At 41.9% G+C, this 21,063-nt stretch overlaps 1 protein-coding gene across 3 annotated transcripts in view; it reads left to right on the forward strand.

Moving 5' to 3' along the window:
* Window positions 1–329: 329 nt before the first annotated feature.
* The window catches only part of TMEM181 (transmembrane protein 181), a 33,875-nt gene continuing 13,141 nt past the window's right edge, over window positions 330–21,063 (forward strand). Inside the window, exons 1-6 of one of the 3 annotated variants that reach the window (XM_077175439.1) lie at window positions 330–724; window positions 11,960–12,063; window positions 15,944–15,999; window positions 17,270–17,360; window positions 17,919–18,037; window positions 19,099–19,221. In XM_077175439.1, coding sequence (XP_077031554.1) covers window positions 594–724; window positions 11,960–12,063; window positions 15,944–15,999; window positions 17,270–17,360; window positions 17,919–18,037; window positions 19,099–19,221 — 624 coding nt within the window. In that variant the 5' untranslated portion in view covers window positions 330–593. Of the gene's footprint in view, window positions 725–7,104; window positions 7,225–11,959; window positions 12,064–15,943; window positions 16,000–17,269; window positions 17,361–17,918; window positions 18,038–19,098; window positions 19,222–21,063 lie in introns of those variants that run through there. The other 2 variants (XM_054630433.2, XM_054630434.2) reach the window with 2 other exon arrangements.

Here is a 21,063-nt window from a genome sequence, read left to right on the forward strand (position 1 = left end):
GTAAACAGCATCATTCTTAGTTTTGGACCATTTACAGTGTCATGACCATGAAAAGTGGATTTAGCACAGGGTTTCATTTACATACCTGCTACGCTGGGGAAAAGAAGCAATAAAAATCAGGGCATTTATTTTACATAGAGCTGGTATGCTTTTGAGAACAAAACAGTTTTATTCAAAAAATAAAAGAAAAAATAAAAGAGATATTTTTAGCAGAAGTAATGCGAGCTCATTGCTTACTTCCCGGCACCGGCCGCCCCTCTCCGTGGTGCTGAAGCGGCTCCCGGCGCCCCCGAGGGTGCGCGCCGTGCGCGGAGGGCCCGCCCTGTATCCTCCGCCCCTGCATCCCCTGCTGCTGCTGCATCCCCCATTCTTGCATCCTTCCTCCCTGCATCCCCCGCCCCTGCATCGGTGGTCCCTGCATTCGGCCCCTTCCCTGCATCCCCCTTCCCTGCATCCCCCGCTCCCGCATCCGCTCCCCCCCGCATCCGCCGCCGCCGCTGCGGCTCCAGCGCCGCCCCCGCCGCGCAGCGCCGGGCGGGCTCCGGCGGGGCTCCATGGCGGAGCGCGGGGCCTGAGGCGGCGGCGCGGGCGGCATGGAGGCGGATTTCGCCGCCTTCGGGAGCCCGCTGTGCGGCGAGGTCAAGCGCTTCTGCCGGCGGGTGCGGGAGACGTACCGGGAGATCCAGGAGGACCTGACGCCCTACAAGGATGATCGCTACTACCGGTACTGCCGGGCGCGGCTCCGCCGGAATCGGGGCCGAGCGGGGGGCGAGCGGGGGGTCGGTACCGGGCATCACACGGGGAGCCCGCGGCTGAGCCCCCGGGAGCGGCCGCCCGGCCTCGGGGCTGCTCCAGGCGAGCGCCCGGATCCCGCAGCCCGGCGGCCCCGCCGCTCCGCCCGGGAGATGTGCTCTGGCAGAGCCCCCCGATCAGACAGACCCACGCCTCTCTTCCTGCCCTCACCTGTTAACACCCACATACAGGCAATTTCCATCTGCGTCCCTCCGTGCTACCACTTTTCCACTGTCGTAGCAAGCAAGGATGTGTTCTGTAGGCAGCCGCGAAACAATCCTGGAACAGGGTAAGAATAGATTAGGAAAATGAGAGTGGTTGACAAAGGTTGAGGTCAGAAGGGACAGATACACTGCCTGGGCTACACCTACACTTCTTCAGAGCCTTGCCTTGTCTGCTGTTTCCATGGCTGACCAGTGATGGCTGGAGAGATGGATGGTTTGAGATTACACAAGGCTAGGAAGGGCTCCAAGGGTGTTGGGCACCTCAGTTATAAATGAAAGGAATTTTTGAATTGGAGGAAATTTCCAAAAAAGTAGAATGAACATCAGGAGAAACAGGTGCCAGGAACTATGCAGAGAATGGATGCTGTTCAGCTACGCAAATACAAGTTGGGGAACAGCTATATGACATTTTTGTCTTAAAAGGGTATAGAAATTGCAATCTTTTATAAAATAGCCTCTTTTTGCCAGGAAAGTCTTAGATCTGGCAAATCAGTCTTGGATGCTGTCCTAAGACAGAGGGAAAGATAAGGTACTGTGTAAGGTCTCTTTCAGCTCTATTTTACTGTGCTTCTGCACAGTAGCCCAGCTGTTCTGCTTAAGTCATTTGACTTCAGAATGTGGTTTTTCCCAGTGAAGGGGCAGGTGGTCCATTAGATTGAGTTTGTCTCATTATTCACAACATCAAAGACTACAGAGTCACAGAGCTTGGAAACACAGCCAGCTTGGCAGAGTCTAATAAAACCATGGTCTTTCCTGGCAAAACAGTGGCTCCTTACACTTGAGCATGGTGTGAGAAGCCACAGGAGGTGATAAGGAGTGATGGCAATGTACCTGTGTGCATCTGGCAGCGCAATGAGGAATACTGGCACTAGAATGGAGAAAGAGGGGAGGCATTAACTTGTTGAATTAACAAATAAGAGGTGCTGGGAGACACATTTGTTCAGATTTATTTCCAAAAGAATCCTGAGATCTCCAAGATAAACTATTATTAATTCATTTTTATGACCTTAAGAGTGTATGGAGGGACTTTCTGCATTGAGAAGAAAAGTTGCTACCTCAGTGAATCAAATGAGCTTGCAGCGTTAGTGCTAGATTGCCCTTTCTTCAGTGACAATACCCCCAAGAGGTATCAGCTGCTGGTCAGCTAGAATGAAATGGAGTAATACTGGACTCTTAGCATGGAAATAATACTTCCTGACTTACAAGTCATGCTAGTAATTCCCTGCATTCCCAAGATCTTAACCTAAGTGACCTGGTGTAAAGCGAGTTACTGCCACTGCATACCTGCTGTTCTGGCGAGTGCTTCCCTTCAGCACCGTGGGTGGATGCAGCAATGGCACCTTGCTTTTTAGATTCCTGGTGTGAAGGAGGGTTCCTTGATGCTACCATGCATTCTTCTTACAGGCAACTCCCACTTACAGGAAGGAGAATTAGATTTTTAATCCCCTTGTCCCTCTTTGTTTTACTCGGGATGTTTGGTCAGGTTCTAAATGAGCCCACTCTGAGATGTAATGTAGAGACTTTACTGCTCTGACAGCAGTTGACAACTCCCCTGCTTCTCTAAGGCATTTTGAGTAGACTTTTGGTATGAAAACACCTTAGTATCAATATTAATAAGACACATTTTTATCTCTTTGACATACTAACAGTGAGATACCAAAGCTTACCGGGAGATACCAGGCTTCCCAATCAGCTGACAGATATTCTTCAGCGGGAATTTCATAACTCTATCACCTAGCTGGTGTTGAAGAATTCAGCTTGCTGGAAACATTTTTATAGGAATTGAAGAGCAGGAGGGTGGCCAAATTGTGGTCTGACATCAGAGTTGCATAACTGCAACAAGGCATTCCTGAAAAATCAATTTGTAGGTTAATGAACATGTCCCACTGGCCAATCAGCTTATACAGGGAAGCAGAGTGTTGATGCTGAATTTAGTAATAATACCCAGAGACTGAGAGAAATGTCCTTCAATCTGCCCTGCTTTACTCAAGGGATAAATTTTAAACTCCTATCATGTAATAATATGACATTTTGTACATCAAAAGGAAAAGACTCTATATAGGACGTCACAAAAAGTATTTTTTAACTTGCAGCTTTAATTAATGCTTGATGTTACACAGATAATCTTCAAACCATGTGGGAAAATTTCATTGACTGTGGTTCTGCTCTTCTGACAAAAAGACCTGAGAAGACCACATCATTTGACTCAGCAATAAAAAGAAGCTGTTCATTTTTCCTTAGAGAACTGGTACCTGTGTGCTTCTGAGGAGAAACCTGAAGTTGCTAAAGAAGGCTGTTGTGATAAAATATACATTTCTTCAGACCAATATACATCTTCTACCAGGACTAAAGTGGAAGTCTGTGAGAAGCCATGGGGTCAACAAGACCTTGTTGGACATCTGCAAATTCCTGGAAGGTTCATGGTGCCTTCAGCCTTGAACCAGGCAGGATCTTCAGGCTGCTTTGAGCACAGCTGGTACCCTTCTCTTGTTCTTCCAGGGTCCTGGCAATTGGAAGAACCTGAATGACCCCAATGGGAAGTGTATAGCTAAGGCTTGAAGTATGGAAGTATAGAAGGCTTATAGAAGCTTATACTTCCATAGAAGTATAGAAGTATATAGAAGGCTTGAAACAGAGAGAGGAAGATGAGACTAACACTGTAGCTTCATGATCGCTTCAAGCTGCCATAAGCTGGCTTTGTGGCTGGAAAAAGCCATCCTAGCTCTCATTTCTCTGGTCATACATTTCTGCTCTTTCCTCATCTGCCCACAATTAATCCTTTATCTGCACACTGACTGAGCAACTGATTCCTAAGTGACCTTTAACTCAGATGATTTCCATTATTTGATTCACCAGTCCACTGCACTAACATGAGTGCTGGCAAAATTGAAAGAGCTCCAGCTAGAGAGAGACTGGGTTTCACCTGTTGTCACTGAAGCTGTGACTCTGTAGCTGTGAGCCATGAAAGTGTAAACTGGCCATGAAAGTACAGCTTTAATGCTGAGGTGTTCAGTTTAAGTAGAATCCCAGCTGAGTGAGCATTCAGCCTCCTGTTGATAGCTCAGTCTGCCTTCTCTTGCAAGCCTCATTCATCACACACTGTCCAGCTCCTACAACCAATGAGGCAGACAGCAGCTTCTTGCACTATTTCATCCTAGAGCAGGTCAGACAAGGCACTCAGTGGCATCTTCTTGGAAGAAGCAGACTGACTGACTCTGTGAAGAGAGAGGAGTTTCACAGTGTCTTCCCTCTGAGTGTTTAGGTTGTGAACTCAGTGCCAAAATTTTCACAAAAAATAGCATGAAATGTACATGTTTACAGTGTATTCACAACCCTTTGTAAGTTGGCAGATAGCAAAGAGAAATGTGGTCCCATGGCTAATTGAAGTGAGCTGGATTTCAAGCTCTGCCACCCACACAGTTCTCCAAGTGACTTTTGGCAAGGCTCAGTCTCTCTGTGCTTAAAGTTTCCTACCTACCCAATGAAAAAAACATAGTTTTGGTTTGAGGATAATAAATTCACATTAGTGAGACACCTGAGTGCCAGAGTCCTTGGAACAGCTCCGTTGTGAGCACATAAATAGAAGTGTAAATGCAGAGAGTCATAACTCCACAACCACGCTTCCCAGAACACTGGGAATGGTCACAGATGCTGTAAGCACCATTCCATCATTTTCTGGCCAGGGAGAACTTGTTGGAGAAGCCTGAAGTGTGCTGAAAGCAGCACAATGCATGTCATAGTTATCCATGACCTAATGGCAATGATGATAACTTGCTCTGAGCAGATACACTTTGTTAAATTGTCCTGATTACTCAAAGCTTTATTTTCTTTCCCCCAGTTAATTCTTGTCTACAGTTTAAACTCTTGTTGATTTAAAATGTGTGGACACCTTTTCTCCATCAATTGGTACTATGTATTTCTGAAGGCAGAATCTCATATTTTTATGAGATTACTAAGTGATCATCAGTGCTGTAAACCTCTGATGGGATAAATACCAGTATCAATGACTAAATTAATTCCCAGCATGTTTTTAGGTTCAGCGGTGTTACACACCACTGTATACTGGGTCCCACAGGTCACAAGTAATGACATAACTGCCCCTACAGTAATGGAATAAAATAAATAATATTATTAAACCTAAGTACTTTTAAAGAGGAAATGCAATTAGACCATTGTATCATTGAAATAAGCTTTTAATGAAATTATTTAACTGATGAAGAGATAATTTTTAAATTATTTGTTGACTGATCTATCTAAGCATTTCTTTGGGGATCATCCCAAAGTGGCTCTGCCTTCTGAATATGACAAACACCAAAGCCAGCCAGTTGTTCTGAATTTCATTCAAGACTACACATCAGGTATTCCCACATGTTTCAGTAACTGCAATGCTGACTTTCTATGAGCAGATGTTAGAGTTATCAAAATTAGTACAAAACATAGTTTGGCTAACCCTTACACCTTCCTACTCTTTACCATCACTACCCAGGTTGTCAATCTTTGTTGCCCAGTCTTAGGACATTTAACAGAAATTCAGAACAGAAATCCAACTTTATCTTAACATTGTGCAAGAACAGAACACTGTTGAATGTGAACTAGAGATTTTTATTACATAGCATGTTTAAAGTAATCGCTTACTCCTAGGTTTAATTTCTGTTGCTCGTGAGCTGACTGAATTCTCTGCAAACACAATACATCAATCACATCCCTTGAATGCCACAAAGCTTCGTGAGATGACTGCAGTGACAACATTTTAATTCCACTGAAAGAGCTGGTAAACAAATCGTTTATGACCCAGGTGGCACTAAACATGTGTGTGTTGAGCATGGATACGTCACACTGGGCCTTTTGCCTAAATTGACAGGTTTAGACTGGATTCAGAACCACTTCTGTGTCTCAAGTATTTTCTGTTTATATGGTTAAATTTCCCTCTGCTACCAGGGGTTGCTACTGCTGATACTACTGATACTACTACAGCACTAGCTGATAAAACACACTAGAAATGTGGAAAATACTGCTGTTATCCTGACACAATGACACGTTTGGCCTCATAACCAACAATATGATGTTCAACTAGATCAAATGCTGGGCTCTACACTTTGGTCACAACCCCAGGCAGGGCTACAGGCTGGGGAAGAGTGGCTGGGAAGTGGCCTGGCAGAAAAGGACCTGGGGGTGCTGGTCAGCAGCAGCTGAGCATGAGCCAGCTGTGCCCAGGTAGCCAAGAAGGCCGACGGCATCCTGGCCTGGATCAGCAATGGTGTGGCCATGGCAATGGCAGGAGCAATGGCAGGAGCAGGGCAGGGATTGTCCCCTTGTACTCAGCACTGGTGAAGCCTCACCTCAAATCCTGTGTTCAGTTCCAGGCCCCTCACTGCAGGGAGGACACTGAGGGGCTGGAGCATGTCCAGGAAAGGGCAACAGAGCTGGGGAAGGGGCTGGAGCACAAGTCCTGTGAGGAGCAGCCGAGGGAGCTGGGAGTGTTTAGTCTGGAGAAAAGGAGGCTTGGGGAGACCTCATAGCTCTCTACAGCCACCATATAGGAGGCTGCAGCCCGGTGGGGGTTGGTCTTTTCTCCCAGGGAACCAGACACAGGACAAGAAGAAAGGCTTCATGGTGCACCAGAGGAGGTTCAGCTTGGACATTAGGAAGAATTTTTTCACAGAAAGGGTAATTAGGCATTGAACGGGCTGTCCAGGGAGGTGGTGAAGTTACCAACTTTAAAGGTGTTTAAGAAAAGACTGACGTGGCACTCCGTGCCATGGTGTAGCAGACACGGTGGTGTTAGGTCATAGGTTCCACTCGATGATCTTGGGGATCTTTTCCAACCGAGGTTGTTCCATGATTCTGTGTTACTGTCATTTTGAACCCGCAGCGCTCGGCAGGCCAGGACCAGCCGTGTGCCGGCGCTGCAAGCACACTCAGCAAAGATAAGCTGTATCGCGCTCCCTCCCGAGGGGTCTCTCCCGCTCTGTCTCCCGCCGCCCCGGCTGAGCAGGAGCCCGTGTCCCCTCGGGCTCGCCGTAGCTCCCCCCCACCCCCAGCACCCTCGCGGCCGGGGCGCGGCGGGGCCCGTGACGTGTGTGGGGCCGCGTGGCGGCCGCGCGGTGACGCACGCGGAAGGCGTCGCGCGGCGCCGGCTGTGCCACGGCGGCGGCGGCGGCGCGCGGAGGAGGTGCCGGCAGTGCGCGCGCGGCGCCGCCATGGAGCCGTGAGTGGGGGCGGAGGGGGGGGGCGGCGGGCGCGCGAGCCTGAGGGGCGCCGGTTCGCCCGGGTCCGGGTCCGGGTCCGGGTCCGGGAGAACAAACTGCGCTCTGTGAGGGAGGAGCTGAGTGTTGTCATTGACATAATCACAGAACGGGCAGACTCGGGAGGGACCGCGGTCATTGGGCGACTGGTCCAGCCCGCCTGCTCCGGCAGGGTCGGTCCTAGAGCGCGCGGCACGGGATTGTGTCCTGACGGGTCTCGGGTATCTCCAGGGAGGGAGAGCCCTCAGTCTCTTTGGGCAGTCTGAGTGTAATTCAGTTTATACAGGTTATCCTCCTTAAGGAAATCAGCTCTTCGAGGGTTAAATGAATGTTTCTGATGTTGTGGTTCGCCGCTCAGAGCCCCGAGGGTGACTGTCCTTTTCTTTTGGTGAACGCTGTGAGTTTGCCTTTTATATGGCGAATAAAACCTCCCCCCACCCCCGGTATCTTCACTCTCAGATTGATTGTTAAAGGAAAAAGAAAATACTTCTTTTCCCGGATATTTCTTGGCATGGACCAAGAAATGCATGACCAAGAGCCATAGCCGTGATTAATTATTCAGACTTAAATGAATACAACGAACAACAACTAAAAAGACAAAAAAGCCAAACCTATCCCGTGCACACATACAAAGGTAAAGCACAGCCATGTTTATCTGTCAGTTGTCATGTAGAAGTTCTATATAGTACTGACAATGTTAATTTTATGCCTCTTTTTATGTAGCCATGTGCTGCCTCATTAGCTATTAACCCTTGTGGAATACATTTGCAAGAAGAAATTCAAGGTCTTCTGAGGGACACCAAAGCAGGCAATGTATTTAACCCATGAGCAAGTGCAGGGTGTGTGGATAGCCCCAGTACTGTCAACGTAGGTAGAATATATAACTATTCAAATCAAAGTGGGTTTGATGGTTCTATTTGGGACTGAGCCTAAAATAGAGAAGAGCAGTTGGAGGCAGAGATGTTGAGGCTAGGATTTCAGAAAAGCTGCTGTGCAGAAAAGCAAGCTATTTCTGATTTTAGTATTGACTCTGTGCCTTCCTACTGCTTAATCTCAGTTTCACCACAGCATTCCCTTCTTTAAAGTCAGTCTTCAGTGAAAACTGTTATATAATAGGCTCTGTTTTTCTTGATGGTCTTCATGAAAGACTTGGTTGTGCAGTCATGAGAAGTGATTTGAAGGTGAGGAATATCCTGAGGAACATTTTGCTGACCCTTTGGAGACAAAACTTTACTCCAAAAGCAAGATGTAACCCTCCTTTACATCTCACATATTAATGGCTCCTGAAAGATTGCAGTAGTTTTGAGTGTGTGTTTCCAAAGTTAACTCTGTCACAGGCTGCACTAGAGCAGTTTAGTTTTACTGACTGCTATTTGAGACACTGAAGTATAAAATTTCTCTGTTTGTATCTCAGTGTTTTCTCCTCCTTTGCAGTCAGTTTCAGACATAAGTTAATTATAAACCACTCTGAGTTAGGGTAAAGCTGAGTGTAGGTGGTAAAAGCTGCCTGAAAGACCTACAGACAGTTGGATGCCTAGTCTTGAGCTTTGGACTGCTGTGGTTGGGCTGATTAAAGTATCTTCCACTTTGCTTGGTAAAGCAAAGCACAGTTCTTTACTTGTTTGAACAGGTGCATCCAGAGGGAGTAATCTTTTTTGATTTTCCTATAAATGTGCTTCCAACATTTCATTTCTTTCTTGGGCATTTCAAATGTAAGATAGAGGCTGTCAGTGGGGCATCACCAACTTGCCCTTAGGTATATTGATAAACTTTATGCAATCTCTTTCCAAAAAGCAGGTGTTAAACAATGAACTCACGGGAAGGTGCTTTGACCTGCTTTGTAAGTCAGCTGGTGGTAGGTGCAACAAGACACTTAAATGTGCACAAGGAAGTTCTGCAGCTGCAGCAAGGGGCAATGGAGTATGCATCACCTGATAGGAATGCTGTAAATTGTCGTTTGCCTTCATGAGAAATATAGTTAAGATTTGGCTGAGTTCTTAGATTTGCTGTGAGTAAAAGTGTTCACGTTGCCTTACTGACCTCCAAAGCAGCACATTCAGTCAGTGGCTTAAACGAGACTTGAGGAGTACAGGTGTGAGTGAAAGGAAAACACGGGGTGTGTCTCTGCTCTCTGTGTCTCCACTCTTGGCTGGGTAGGTAGGTGTACACCTACCCATTCCAACTACTAGGTGTTGCACCATCTGGAGAGCAGCTGGAATAAAGAATGAGCCAATGTCTGGAACATGTTCTTCAGAAGCTCACAAGCACATCTGCTCTGGCTTATGAGTAAACCAAGGTGCTAATTGCCAGTGGTTGTAACACTCTTGGCTGGGTGAGGAACTGGTGGCTTTCCTGTAAGGAGCGAGGGGAGGGAGCTGCTTTTCATGTCCACATCATGCATTTTGAAATGTCTGCAATGCAAAAACTTTGAAATTAGGAAAGATATGAAAAGAACCAAGAACATGCCCAGCAAGTCAGAAGTATCCTGCATCAGCCTATGGCTGTCAAGTGGATGCTCAGATGTGAGCTGTTCAGACAGCACAAGTCTTTGTTATGCATTACTGCAAACATGATACCCTTCCAGGTGTCAGCTATGCTCAAGCCATAAACTTTCCTGTGTTGAGAGTTCCTCAGTATGTGCTCTGCCTGGAAGCATTAGGTATCCACTTGAACTCTTACAGATAATTTAGGCACGTCCACATTTTATGCACTGTTTTTGTATGTCAGGGATTTTCTTGCTAAGATTAATACTTTGGTATTTCAAGAAAATATCCCATACCTGGTGTACTCAGGTAGACAGGGAACACCAGGTCATCTGTGGAATTGAAGGAGCCCCTGGAGCTGATGGAAAAATGCACCTTAGTTGTTTTAGACCTAGTACAAATTTAATAGCTTTAACATTGTTTAAGTGCATGAAGGCTGAGGTTTTAAGACATTGATATAGGAAAAATACTGCAGTTACATCCCTGCAAAAGTCATGCAGACAAGTTCTGCTTTGAAATGCCTCTATTTGTGGTTTTAAAAATCAGCTTAAAACCCTATTTGTCTGTGAGGCTTCTGTGTGATGATCTGATATTACTTATATGGTAATTACTTGGTTGTTTCACATATGGTTTGCCTTTTTTGGCTGTACAGTCAGCTGTTCTGACCTCTAGACTGATGCAGAGTTTCTGCTGTGTGTAAAGGTGTGTGACAAGTGTTTTGCAGGTGCTGTCCCAGGAGTCCTGCACAGCCACTTTGTGCAGGCTCGTAACATTGCAGCTTCTTGCTTGCAGTTCTCATTACTTCTCTGGGGTTTTCTTCCCTTCCCCACCTCCTTTCTGTGTTAATAAATTAAGATTTGGATCTCTCAAACTTTACAGTAAAGAAATAATGCAAATTGGATTTGGTAGTGCTTCATTTGGCGAAAATGCAGTGATTCTCAAAGGAAACAGAGGTTGTTATTATTAAATTCTTGTACTGGTTTAAAGTGAATTGTTTGCCTTGCTTTAAGGGCTGCCATGCAAGCAGCACATGGTACCTGGTCCCAGAGTTCAGGCTGGGCTTATGGGGAGGATTTCACCACCTCTTCTGCAATTCTATGTTAATGTGGTGAACCAGTAAGAGCACCATTCAGCTGGTGAAAAGAAGAAAGAAGTTTTATTCCAAGCTAAAAGGGAGTGCTGTAATTAAAGTCTTAAGGTTTAATTTCTTTCCATGATGGTGCTCCTACAAATGTATTGAAAGACACCACCAGCACCCCATCAGCCCCCCCAGTCCTGCAGCTTTCCCATATAAACTGTACAGATTCCCATGATCGTACCTCCTGGAACAACAGTAGAAAGTCAGAAACAGTAGAAAGCCACTGTGGTGGCTCAGTTCTGGTGTAACTCAAGAGGAAATGTTTGCTGTATTTTGAAACATGGTGGATTTGTCCACCTTATGTAAGATTAGTTATTTAATCATATTTCCCTTAGGCTAACAGAACTGGAAGTCACCTGTTTTCCAGGGAATGCAGCTGGTATTTTCAATGCACACCACACCCCTGCCCCCGTTTTGTCTTTAACCTAATTATAACCACCAATGCATAGTGCAGGAGATGTCATTGCTAATATGTATATTTGTGTTTAGGTGTCCAATAGCAAACTTGAGTTCAGGTTTTTATTTCCCAAGCTTTGGTGGAGCTCAGACAAGAGTTCAAAGCCTGAGCATGCAGATCTAGCAGATCTGGAGTTCTGCCCTGCTCCTTGTTGGGGATGATTCTGTTAGGTTGAAATGTATTTATGGGGTATAGACAACTCATCAAGATCCTGTGCAGGTAACTGAGTTGTCAGTGATGTCTGTCCCTTTAGATTAAGCTCTCATTGCAGGAGACATAGGGTGTTGGATGTTTAAGTTATTAATGTATGAAATAACACAAACAACCTTTTCTATCTTTAAGAAATGCTTTCTGTTGCTCAAGTTTTAGGACAATAGAAAACCCTAGCATTAAAAAATGGGCAAAATTCATACATTTTGGAGCACAGATGTGTGTGTACATACATGTGTTTAATAATTCCTGTTATCTTTGCTCTATGAAGCAGCATCTTTTTTCTTAGGGTTACATGTTACCTCAGTGTTTGGTTTAATTTTCTTTGTTGAAGAGTGAATGGGGTTTATTTTCTGCCCCTTTAGAAATATGGCAGACACTAATTCTGTGGTTTCTTTTGCTTCCTGTAGGCTGGCACCGATGCGATTGTATACACTGTCCAAAAGGCATTTTGTTCTGGTCTTTGTAGTATTCTTTATTTGTTTTGGTCTGACAGTCTTCATAGGAATAGCAGGTAAGGATGTTCTCTTTTTAAAAGATTACAGTTCTCATATACTTTGTCTAAACCTGTTGGTATTTACAGATGTATTTAAATGCTGATGAGTTTACTGTTCCTGAGATGTCTGAGGAAGCCTTTGTCTTGACAGAGACAGGGAAGTTTTTCTTCTGTCTCACTTTTTCATAGAAGTAGTACCTATAAAGACTTGGTATTTCCAACTGCTTTGCAGGGGAGAGACAATAAAATGAAACAAGCAGCTTCATTGCAACGTAATTTTTCAGCAGACTGCTACATTAATTGAGGTTTTTTTATGTCTTTTTATATGCAAAATGGTAGTGCTAATACTTGATTTCCTGTGAGGAAACTCATAACTGTTTGTAAAGCCTACGAAGTGTTTGGGTGATAGATGCCGCATAAATACAAAATATTTTAGTGTAAAAATATGAACTTCACTTGTCAAACTTATATGAGCTTAGCTGTCTGGTTTCAGAGATCTTTGTGAGAGTCCTGACATGACCTGGGAGGCTTAAGCACATAAAGCCTGGGTAGTCATCCTGCAGATCAGAGAGATTTGTGGTAGTCTGGTCAACAAAGATGCAGTGTCACTAGGGAGTTGAAAAGCACGGGACCCTTCTTTATTTCATGCCAGAGGGCTTTTCCAGGGCTAAAACATACTTGAAAAATAAGTCAGTGTGCTCTCCTAGCAGTGTTAAATGTACTGATACTCTTCTGTCAGAAGAGCTTTATCAATACACAAGTGACAGGGAGAAGCAAAGTGACTGGTGCTCATCAAGCAATCCACCCCTATATAAGAATTACTTTAGGTTGTTACCGTCTTCCTCTGCTTTTACTGCTGACTTCTACATCACTCAGCATGTCCAGTGTGTCCCTCTCTGACACTTTTAGGCCTGTTGGGTTTGTCTCTACCTCTGCCCTGTCCTTCACCTCCTTTAGAGTGAGAAGGGCTCCCAGGCCTTGGAGCCATCCAGCCCTGCCTGACTTGGAAAGAAGGGTGGGTTAATTGGAGGCAGCTGTTTGGGCTTTTATGCCCATCTGTGCCTTTTAGGCAGTACATTTTTCATAATAGCCTTCAATAATAAAATTTGTCTGTGAAATAAAATCTTCTTTCCTGCTGTTTGATTTATTATAGCAGCCAAAGCTCCAAACTGGCTTTCAGTTCATAAAGGTTAACCACTGATATTCCTGTGACTTGCTGAAGGATGTTGAAGGGCATTATTTGGTCACTAAAATACTGCATCAACACATTTGCAAAAATGCATTTTATGATAAAGGGGGGGAAAATGGAATTATTTAATTTAGTGAAATTGGTCTATTTGGCTTTAAAATTGAACAATATTTATAGTTGTGTAGTTATACTGCCAGACTGCAAGAAATCAAAGAAAGTTGTTTTAAATAAGACTAGGCAATGCTCCTGGAAGAGAAAACTGAGTGTTTTGTTCTTAATCAGTAGCAGAACCTGAGAGGGAGCTGTGCTGGTGTATTGTGTCTGCATGCAGAGTAATCTGGTGGTGTGGTTACCTTTGGCCCAGGGGACTTGGCTGCTGTAAGCAGCACTTGGTCATCTGTACCATGCTGTGGTCCCAGGCCTTGCCTGTGATCCCCTTCAGGAGCTGGCATGGCTGTGGGATTCTTGTAAGACTGGTTTGCTGGATAGTTTGGCTGACAGTGTTCATTATTATAATTGAAATGTTTTTCAAAGAATGCTGTTTACCTTGGGAGGAGATCCAGTGAACAATTACTGTGATATTCCTCACGGCTTTTGTTGACGGCTGCTTGCTTCCTGTGAGTAGAAGGAGGGGCCCTAACAAGAGAATGCTCCCTTGTTAAAGGGTACAGTCTGAGAAAAGCTCACAAAACCCACTAAGTAAATGAAAGTATGGGAGATTCATCCATATTTCTGTGCTACTTAAATGTGCCATTGCCCACAGTCAACGTCTGTACCTGCAGTTTGGGAAGCCTGGCAGAACTCTTGATTTTCATCTGAGAAATCAGTACCGTTTGATCGGAGATAGATGCTGCTCTTACAGTTCCTGTAACCCAAAACAGACACAGACTTGTTTGGACTTTTTTCCAAGTTGCACTCACTTTCTTTCTCTTTTCACAATGGATCTGTGTTATTTATGGGATGAGACAAGTTCAAAGAAAATCCAAGGTTCAGAACTCATTTTGGTAGCTGTGCAGTTCATCAGCTCAGGGTAGTTCTTTGCCTTTATCTGTTATTATGTTAAGTGAGCAAGAGTAAAAGAAAAACAGTAACTATTTTAATTAGTCCACATTTGTAAGTAACACAGCCACAGCATCATTTTGTTTCAAAAGCTTTTATTTATCACTTGCTAGAGAACAAGCAGTTATAGCACTAGAGCTTCATTATTTGTTTGGTTGCTGTTCTTAAAAACTTTGACTGATTTCTCTGTCCCAGTATTGGTTCATATCATCCAATTAAGAAAATAAAAACACTTAAAAAGGCAAATTCTAGTTGTTTTGTCAAGACTTAATTACTGATTTATGATGACTTAGCACCTGTGAACACCTACTGAAACTCAATTTTGCTTTTTAAAACAAAAAATGCCTTTCAAAAATCTGGTTTATATGTACTTGAGAGCTGAAAAGTTCAATGATGCTGAACTGACTTTATAGTGGGTGGCTGTTAGTGATGTTGCACTGCAATTCTTATATGAAATTCTAGCTGTGATGGCTGAAATTCTTAATTTTTTCTTTTAAGTCTGTAAGATGGTTAATATTGTTATTAGAGTGGTTGTAGGAGCCCAAGCAGTGCTGCATGTTTAGAGCTGTCATGACAGCTAATCCATCTTGGACAGAGTGATCCCATGCTGCTCATTTATAAACTTCCTTCTTTTCCGTTCTTTCTTTGTAGTAACTTTGAAATGTTTGGTCTGTGTGAGAAACTGCTTTTCTTGCTTAATTTTTACAGTACTGAGTTTGCAATTGAAAGAGCATATTTTGAGGGTCAAAAAATTCCATTAAATTGCCAGACTAAATATATACAGGGAGAGACCATTTGGACAGAGGGATCTTCCTGGCCCAAGTACAGGTGTATATGTCTTGCCCATGTCCCTACCTGCTATACATCTTCTCTGTGTGTGTTCACAACCTGCTGTGTAGACACAGATGTTTTCCTCCTCTTCCCTGTCACTTTCCTGCTTTAGTCCTTTTGTGTTTTGTGTATATAAAACCACAAACACGTGTGCATTCCTCTTGTCCTCAGTACTCCATGCTCTTAAAGGGAAATTGTACCGCTGTCTGGAACCATCTTATCAGGGGTTACAAAGAAGATGGGGCTTTTCTCAGAGGTGCAACATAAGCTGGAGCAGAAGAAATTCCAGTTAGGACATTTTTCTTACTGTAATGGTAGTTAAATACTGGAATAGGTTTCCCAGACAGGTTGTGGGAGTCTCTGTCCTTCAAGATGTTAAAGACTTAACTGGACATGGCCCTCAGCAGCCTCATCTGATTAAACAAGGGGGTTCTGCATTCCCATAAAATCTTGGGAGACATATATATGTATATAGATAGATAAAGATAGAAATGTAGATGAATAAAAAACTACTACTAAAATTGTAGTAGTTTAGAGTACACATTCAGGGCTTTTGACATGGAGTTCTTGATTTATAATTTACTTTATTTAATGATGTGTAGAAGTACCATGGCAGACATGCTTAAAGGAACATGCAGGTAAAATTTATAAATTATATTGAGATAGCCATGTGCTTTACCCTTTATCTGAAAAGTGGAATACCATTTACCTTCTTTGCAAAAGGTATTTTGTACAGTCTTTTGAAAACCTATATTTACATCATCACTTGTATGTATACTTCAATATTATTTTCTTTCTTCCTTCTTATATATTTTGTAGGTCCTAATGTAATTGAAACTTCTGTAGCAAGAACTGACTTAAATAACAGCCTAAAGGTAAGAGTTACTAAATATTGTTGGATTATATGAATGGCTTTATTTGATGTTGGTAATGTTAAACATTTTTCTCCTTCCCCCCAGTCATTTTAAATATTTAAACTTTTACTGCAGAATGTCTTAGTGGTGCTTTCCAGTTTGAAGCTGATCATGCAATATTGTACTACCACTGTGTTACTTCATGAATAGCCAGCAGCCATTTCTGGTCTCTTACTGTTGGGAGCAGGTCAGATAGAGATTTCTAGGGTGTCTCTGCACAGCAGTTTCTGATAAAGAAGCATGTGAGTTTTTCCCTGGTGAATTAATGTTGCAGATTCTTATAGGAGGTTCAGAAATAGAAATTGAGAACATGCGTTGAAAAACAATGCACTCAGTGGCAACTAATGCTATCCCTCTTGTGATTTCCCTTTCTATCATCTGTAAAGAAATATTTCTTGTTAATTGTTAGCTATGATGTGACCAAGACGTGGGATCTGGCTTCCTAAGAGGAACATTCACATAGTCTCAAGTACTTTCATATTTTGGTTCTCAGTTCTTGCATTTTTGTTTGTCTAACTCTTCATTGTCAACCTAATATCTAAAGTATTTTTTGTGAAAGGACTAAAAAGGTTTTTTTTCCTGTGTTTTTTCTTAAAATGCATTTCCTTTAAATACACTGGGACACTTCTTTTTTTTTTTTTTTTTTTTTTACCTACCAGGCACCTATATATGTTTAGATTGATACAGTACTGTGGGTGGGAACCACATCTTGATTTCACATTAGAGAAGTCTTTCCTGCATGTAGGTTTTATCTGTTAATGATACCTTTCATTCTTTTGAACTCAATGTGGAATTTTTAGAAAACCTAGTGGAAAATAGGGCTTTTTTGTAATTATAGTTTAAAAAGTTTAAAACTGTGTAGCAGATGAAGGCCCACAAATCTGACTTTTGATGTAAAGTTCTAAACATTATTTCTTATATTCAAGCTAGGCCTCGGGATTTTATTTTTCACATCTGAACTTTTCTGTTTTATTGCTGCTGCTTTTATAAGGTTTAGGTAGTTGTACCTTTCCTTACTTCAGTGCTTTGCAAAATACGTGTGCTGTTTAAGCTACTTCTGTGGAAGACTTCTGTGTGAGCTGCTTATCACGCTGTCCACAGAGTAGCACATACAAATCTCTTCTCAAAAACATTGTCCCAAACATAATTAGCATGCCTTTCATCATTGTAACTGCAGGTATGTCATGTAGCAGTGTAAAGGCTGGTGCTAACCTTGTGGGGTTTTTTACAGCTGAAGCCATTTAATTTAAGTTCGCCACCACTGTCAACTTACAACCAGCAGCTGTGGCTGACCTGTGTGGTTGAGTTGGATCAGCACGATGGTGAGAATCTGACCTAATTCTCAGGAAACTGCTATAGCAACCTGTCTATTGTACCTTTAATTCCATCTGTCACACACATGATCCTGTTGCTTTCTGGCTGTGGTTGGTGGGTTTTTCCTCTGATGTGCTTTTCTTCCACCTCACCCCCCTCCCTTGATAAAGAGATGGACAGCACTGATTGAATTGTAGGCAACAGGAGTAGGGGACAAGTTGTTTGTTATTTTTGTGAAAACAATAGTATCTAGATAATCTGTGTATTTCCCTCTTCATTTTGGGGGCAATTAGATGTGTAGATTGTAATGGTATTGATTTTTCAATACAACTTCCCTGTATATATGTGAGAAATACTATATTAGTAATTGTTTATCTGTAGATTGAGTACAGGGCTTGTGACTTAATGCCTATGTATAAAAATATGTACCCTACTCCAGTAATGTATAGCTGGGTAAGTCTGAGTAGTATTTGGATAGCATATGTGTTTTAAACAGTTTTGGAACTCTATTTGAGATTTAATTTCTGCAAGTAGCAATAGATTAATGTTTCCTGTTTTAATTCCAGTATCCCTCAAGAAGAATGTGACTATGACAGTCAGAGTGCTGGGAGTGGTGAAGGATGGAAGCACACCATACGTTAACAACCAAGTTCACAATCGGACGAGGTTACTCAGTTGTGCACAGGTATGCACTTGCTTAAACAAAACTCTGATGTAGGGCATTTTCTTTAAATATGTGTGCATGGTAATTTACAAATAAGAATGTACCTGTTACACATGTCTCAGGAAAGACTCTACAGGACAGTTTTATTTATAATGGCAACGTAAGCAGTAATGCTGACAACTTCCTGTCCATCATTTTTCTGTTTAGTTCTGTGACTTGTGTCTGTTGACTCTTAAAGACCCCTCTTGTTAGAGTTGCTCTTTGTCAGGAAAGCAGTGGGTCCTGTTCAGTCACCTAAACAGGTTTAGCAGTACTGAAGAAAGGGATGTTGTAGCAGAAGATTTGATATGGGGTTCCAGAGGAGAGAAAAATCCTTCTCCAACACCTTGCAGCATCTGCTTGAAATCAGCTGGCAACTGTGTTCTGAAAAAGCCACATTTTTTGCCAGTGTGAAGAAACATTTGGAGATTCTAATGTGATTTTCACTGAAATTTTTAAGCTTGAAGACATTCAAAACAGCTTCTCCAGATGCAAATCCTTTAGGAAGGACATAGCTGAAGTTTTTTATGATAAGCATATATAGTAAATCAATGTTTTCTTTTTATATAGATATATGTACATATCTATGAAATTTGCAGAAATTAATTAATACTGCTCCATTAGATTTAATTACATAGTCAAGAGAGCAATATACTTTGCTTTTCTCTTTTCTCCTGTTAACTTTTTAAATGAGTTAGTATAAGGTAGGCCCATCTCACCAGCTTGAGTTACTGACAGTGTTATTTGGTTCCACCCTGGTGCTGCAAGCAGTTGCTGTCACTGGCTCAGGTGAAAAGTTGGTACTTTTATTTGGGTTTATTGTTCAGCTACTGATCCACCTGACTCACTTTAGCAGTTTCTTCTGCTCTCTCTGGTACCTTTCAAGAAAATCTTGATTAGACTGACTGAGATTGGTGAGATATATATAATAAATATAATCAATATTGGACCATTTAGGAACAAGTTATCCAACCTATACTAACAGCGCATATTCTGGAATAATTTGAAGACTTCTAATTTCTATTCTCTGTGTGTGTTCACAGAAATGCAGTGAAATCATTGTTGCTCACCTGGGCTACCTGAACTACACTCAGTACAACATATTTGTTAGCTTTGAAGATCTGAACAAGCTAACAACATCCACCATCCAGAATATTACTTTCACAGTAAGTATAAAGGTTTAGTCTCCTAAAAGAAGTCTCTTTAATGCTGTATTAAAGTGTGCTTAAGCTGTAACAAAATAGTATCAGATTTTTGAAGATAAGTTAAAAAATGCATCATAATTATTTTTTCTGTCACTACTGATGTCAGAACTGTTATAGAATTTACTGTTGATAAGGGTCAAGACTAAATTTTTTAACTCCAAAAGGAAAAAAATTCTCTCAGAACTACTGCTGCTGTATTCTGTAATAGATAAATTAATCTGAATGCTGGGAGATAATTTTTACAATAGGCAAGCTAGATTAGAACATCCAGTTTTCTGCATTTGCTTATAGAGATGCTGCCTGTCTGCAGGATGGTATTTTGTTTTCAGCCTCTCCAGGAGGTGTATTTGAATTAGCAAAGTTTTCCAGATTTCATAAAAGTGTGAACTGGAAAGGTTTAACTAAGTCAAAGGAAAATGAAGAGATTTTTTTGAGGAGCACTGTGCTTATGAAGAAGAGAATTGGTTTTTTTCAGCTAACACAAGCAGGTTACTAAAATAATTCACTCAAATGCTCTCCGGTGGAATAACTATCTCAGTTAATAGTTCTAAAGATTGCTTATAAAGCACTTATATAATGTGTATTGATTGACTCCAGAAAGCAATTTAGAAACACTTGCATTGGGAGAAAAGGGAACTAAACCAAGTTTATAATATAGATTACTCTGGTATATTTACCTGTATACAGCATTCACTGTGTCAGAGCAGGTAGCAACCAAAAATCTTACTGTAAAGGAAAAATATTTTTAACATACCAAATTAACTTTCTAAATATTAGTATTTTTAATACTCCAGTGCATAAAGAGTATAATTAAAAATAAGCTCTAAGGGGAAAAATCCCCTAGGCTTGCAAACCCTTTCTTTAGTTCCAGATTTCAAACAGAACATAGTATTGGGGCATTTATAGTTGTACAGTTTTTTATCTTCTTCTGCAGGCTGCCTTTAAGGCAGACCTGTATGCAATCCCAAAACAACTTCAACCCAAACTTTCCTGCAGCAACTAAAATTTTCACATTTATTTCATTATTACAATTGTTTTTGGTGATCTCAGTTGAAATCAATGGATTGCCTTTTGTATAATAGGTTTCTCTACATATAATTTTCGTTCTACATTTACAGTTTAAAAAGACAAGACAGAGGTTGACAGATTTAATACATTGAAAGGTAAAGCTCGTTCAGATGAGCAGAGCATGTGTTGTGCCAGGGAGCTTACATTTCAAAAATGGCTTCAGAAGAATGCCAGGTATGAGATTAATTGTCAACAGAGCAGAGTTTATGTAAACTGACATGTTATAATTAATATCTATGCCTTCTAATAATTAGAGTAGAAGAAGGAGGCTTTCCTCCTTAACCTGTGTAAAGATTTCTGTGTTTCTGGTAAGCTACCTATCCTTCCTTTACATGATTTTCTCTTTTTTAACTTCTGAGACAAGTGAGTAAGCTTTAAGAACATAGACTCCTGACAGGAGGTACACCTGTACCTTTCTGACTTCTTCATAATCAATTTATGCATCTGACCCTGGTAGTACCGAACAACACGCTGGATTTACTCATATATTGGCATTCAGACTTAGATTGAAAGTGCAGTTGAGATCAATGGAGACTATCCTGTTTGTCCTGAGAGTGCTTTAACATAAGACAGCACTATGTTAGGAAGTGGCAGGATAAAAGAGAAGCAGGGCTATTAGGCTGCTTTTCTTATCTCTTTATCAGATAGTCCTGTGATTACAAATTTATCTTTATTTTTCCATGGTGACACAGTGGAATTTGGTTATACCTTTAAGTTTTAAAAAGCCACAGAACT

Source organism: Agelaius phoeniceus, chromosome 3, assembly GCF_051311805.1.
Source record: "Agelaius phoeniceus isolate bAgePho1 chromosome 3, bAgePho1.hap1, whole genome shotgun sequence".
Lineage (NCBI taxonomy): Eukaryota > Metazoa > Chordata > Aves > Passeriformes > Icteridae > Agelaius > Agelaius phoeniceus.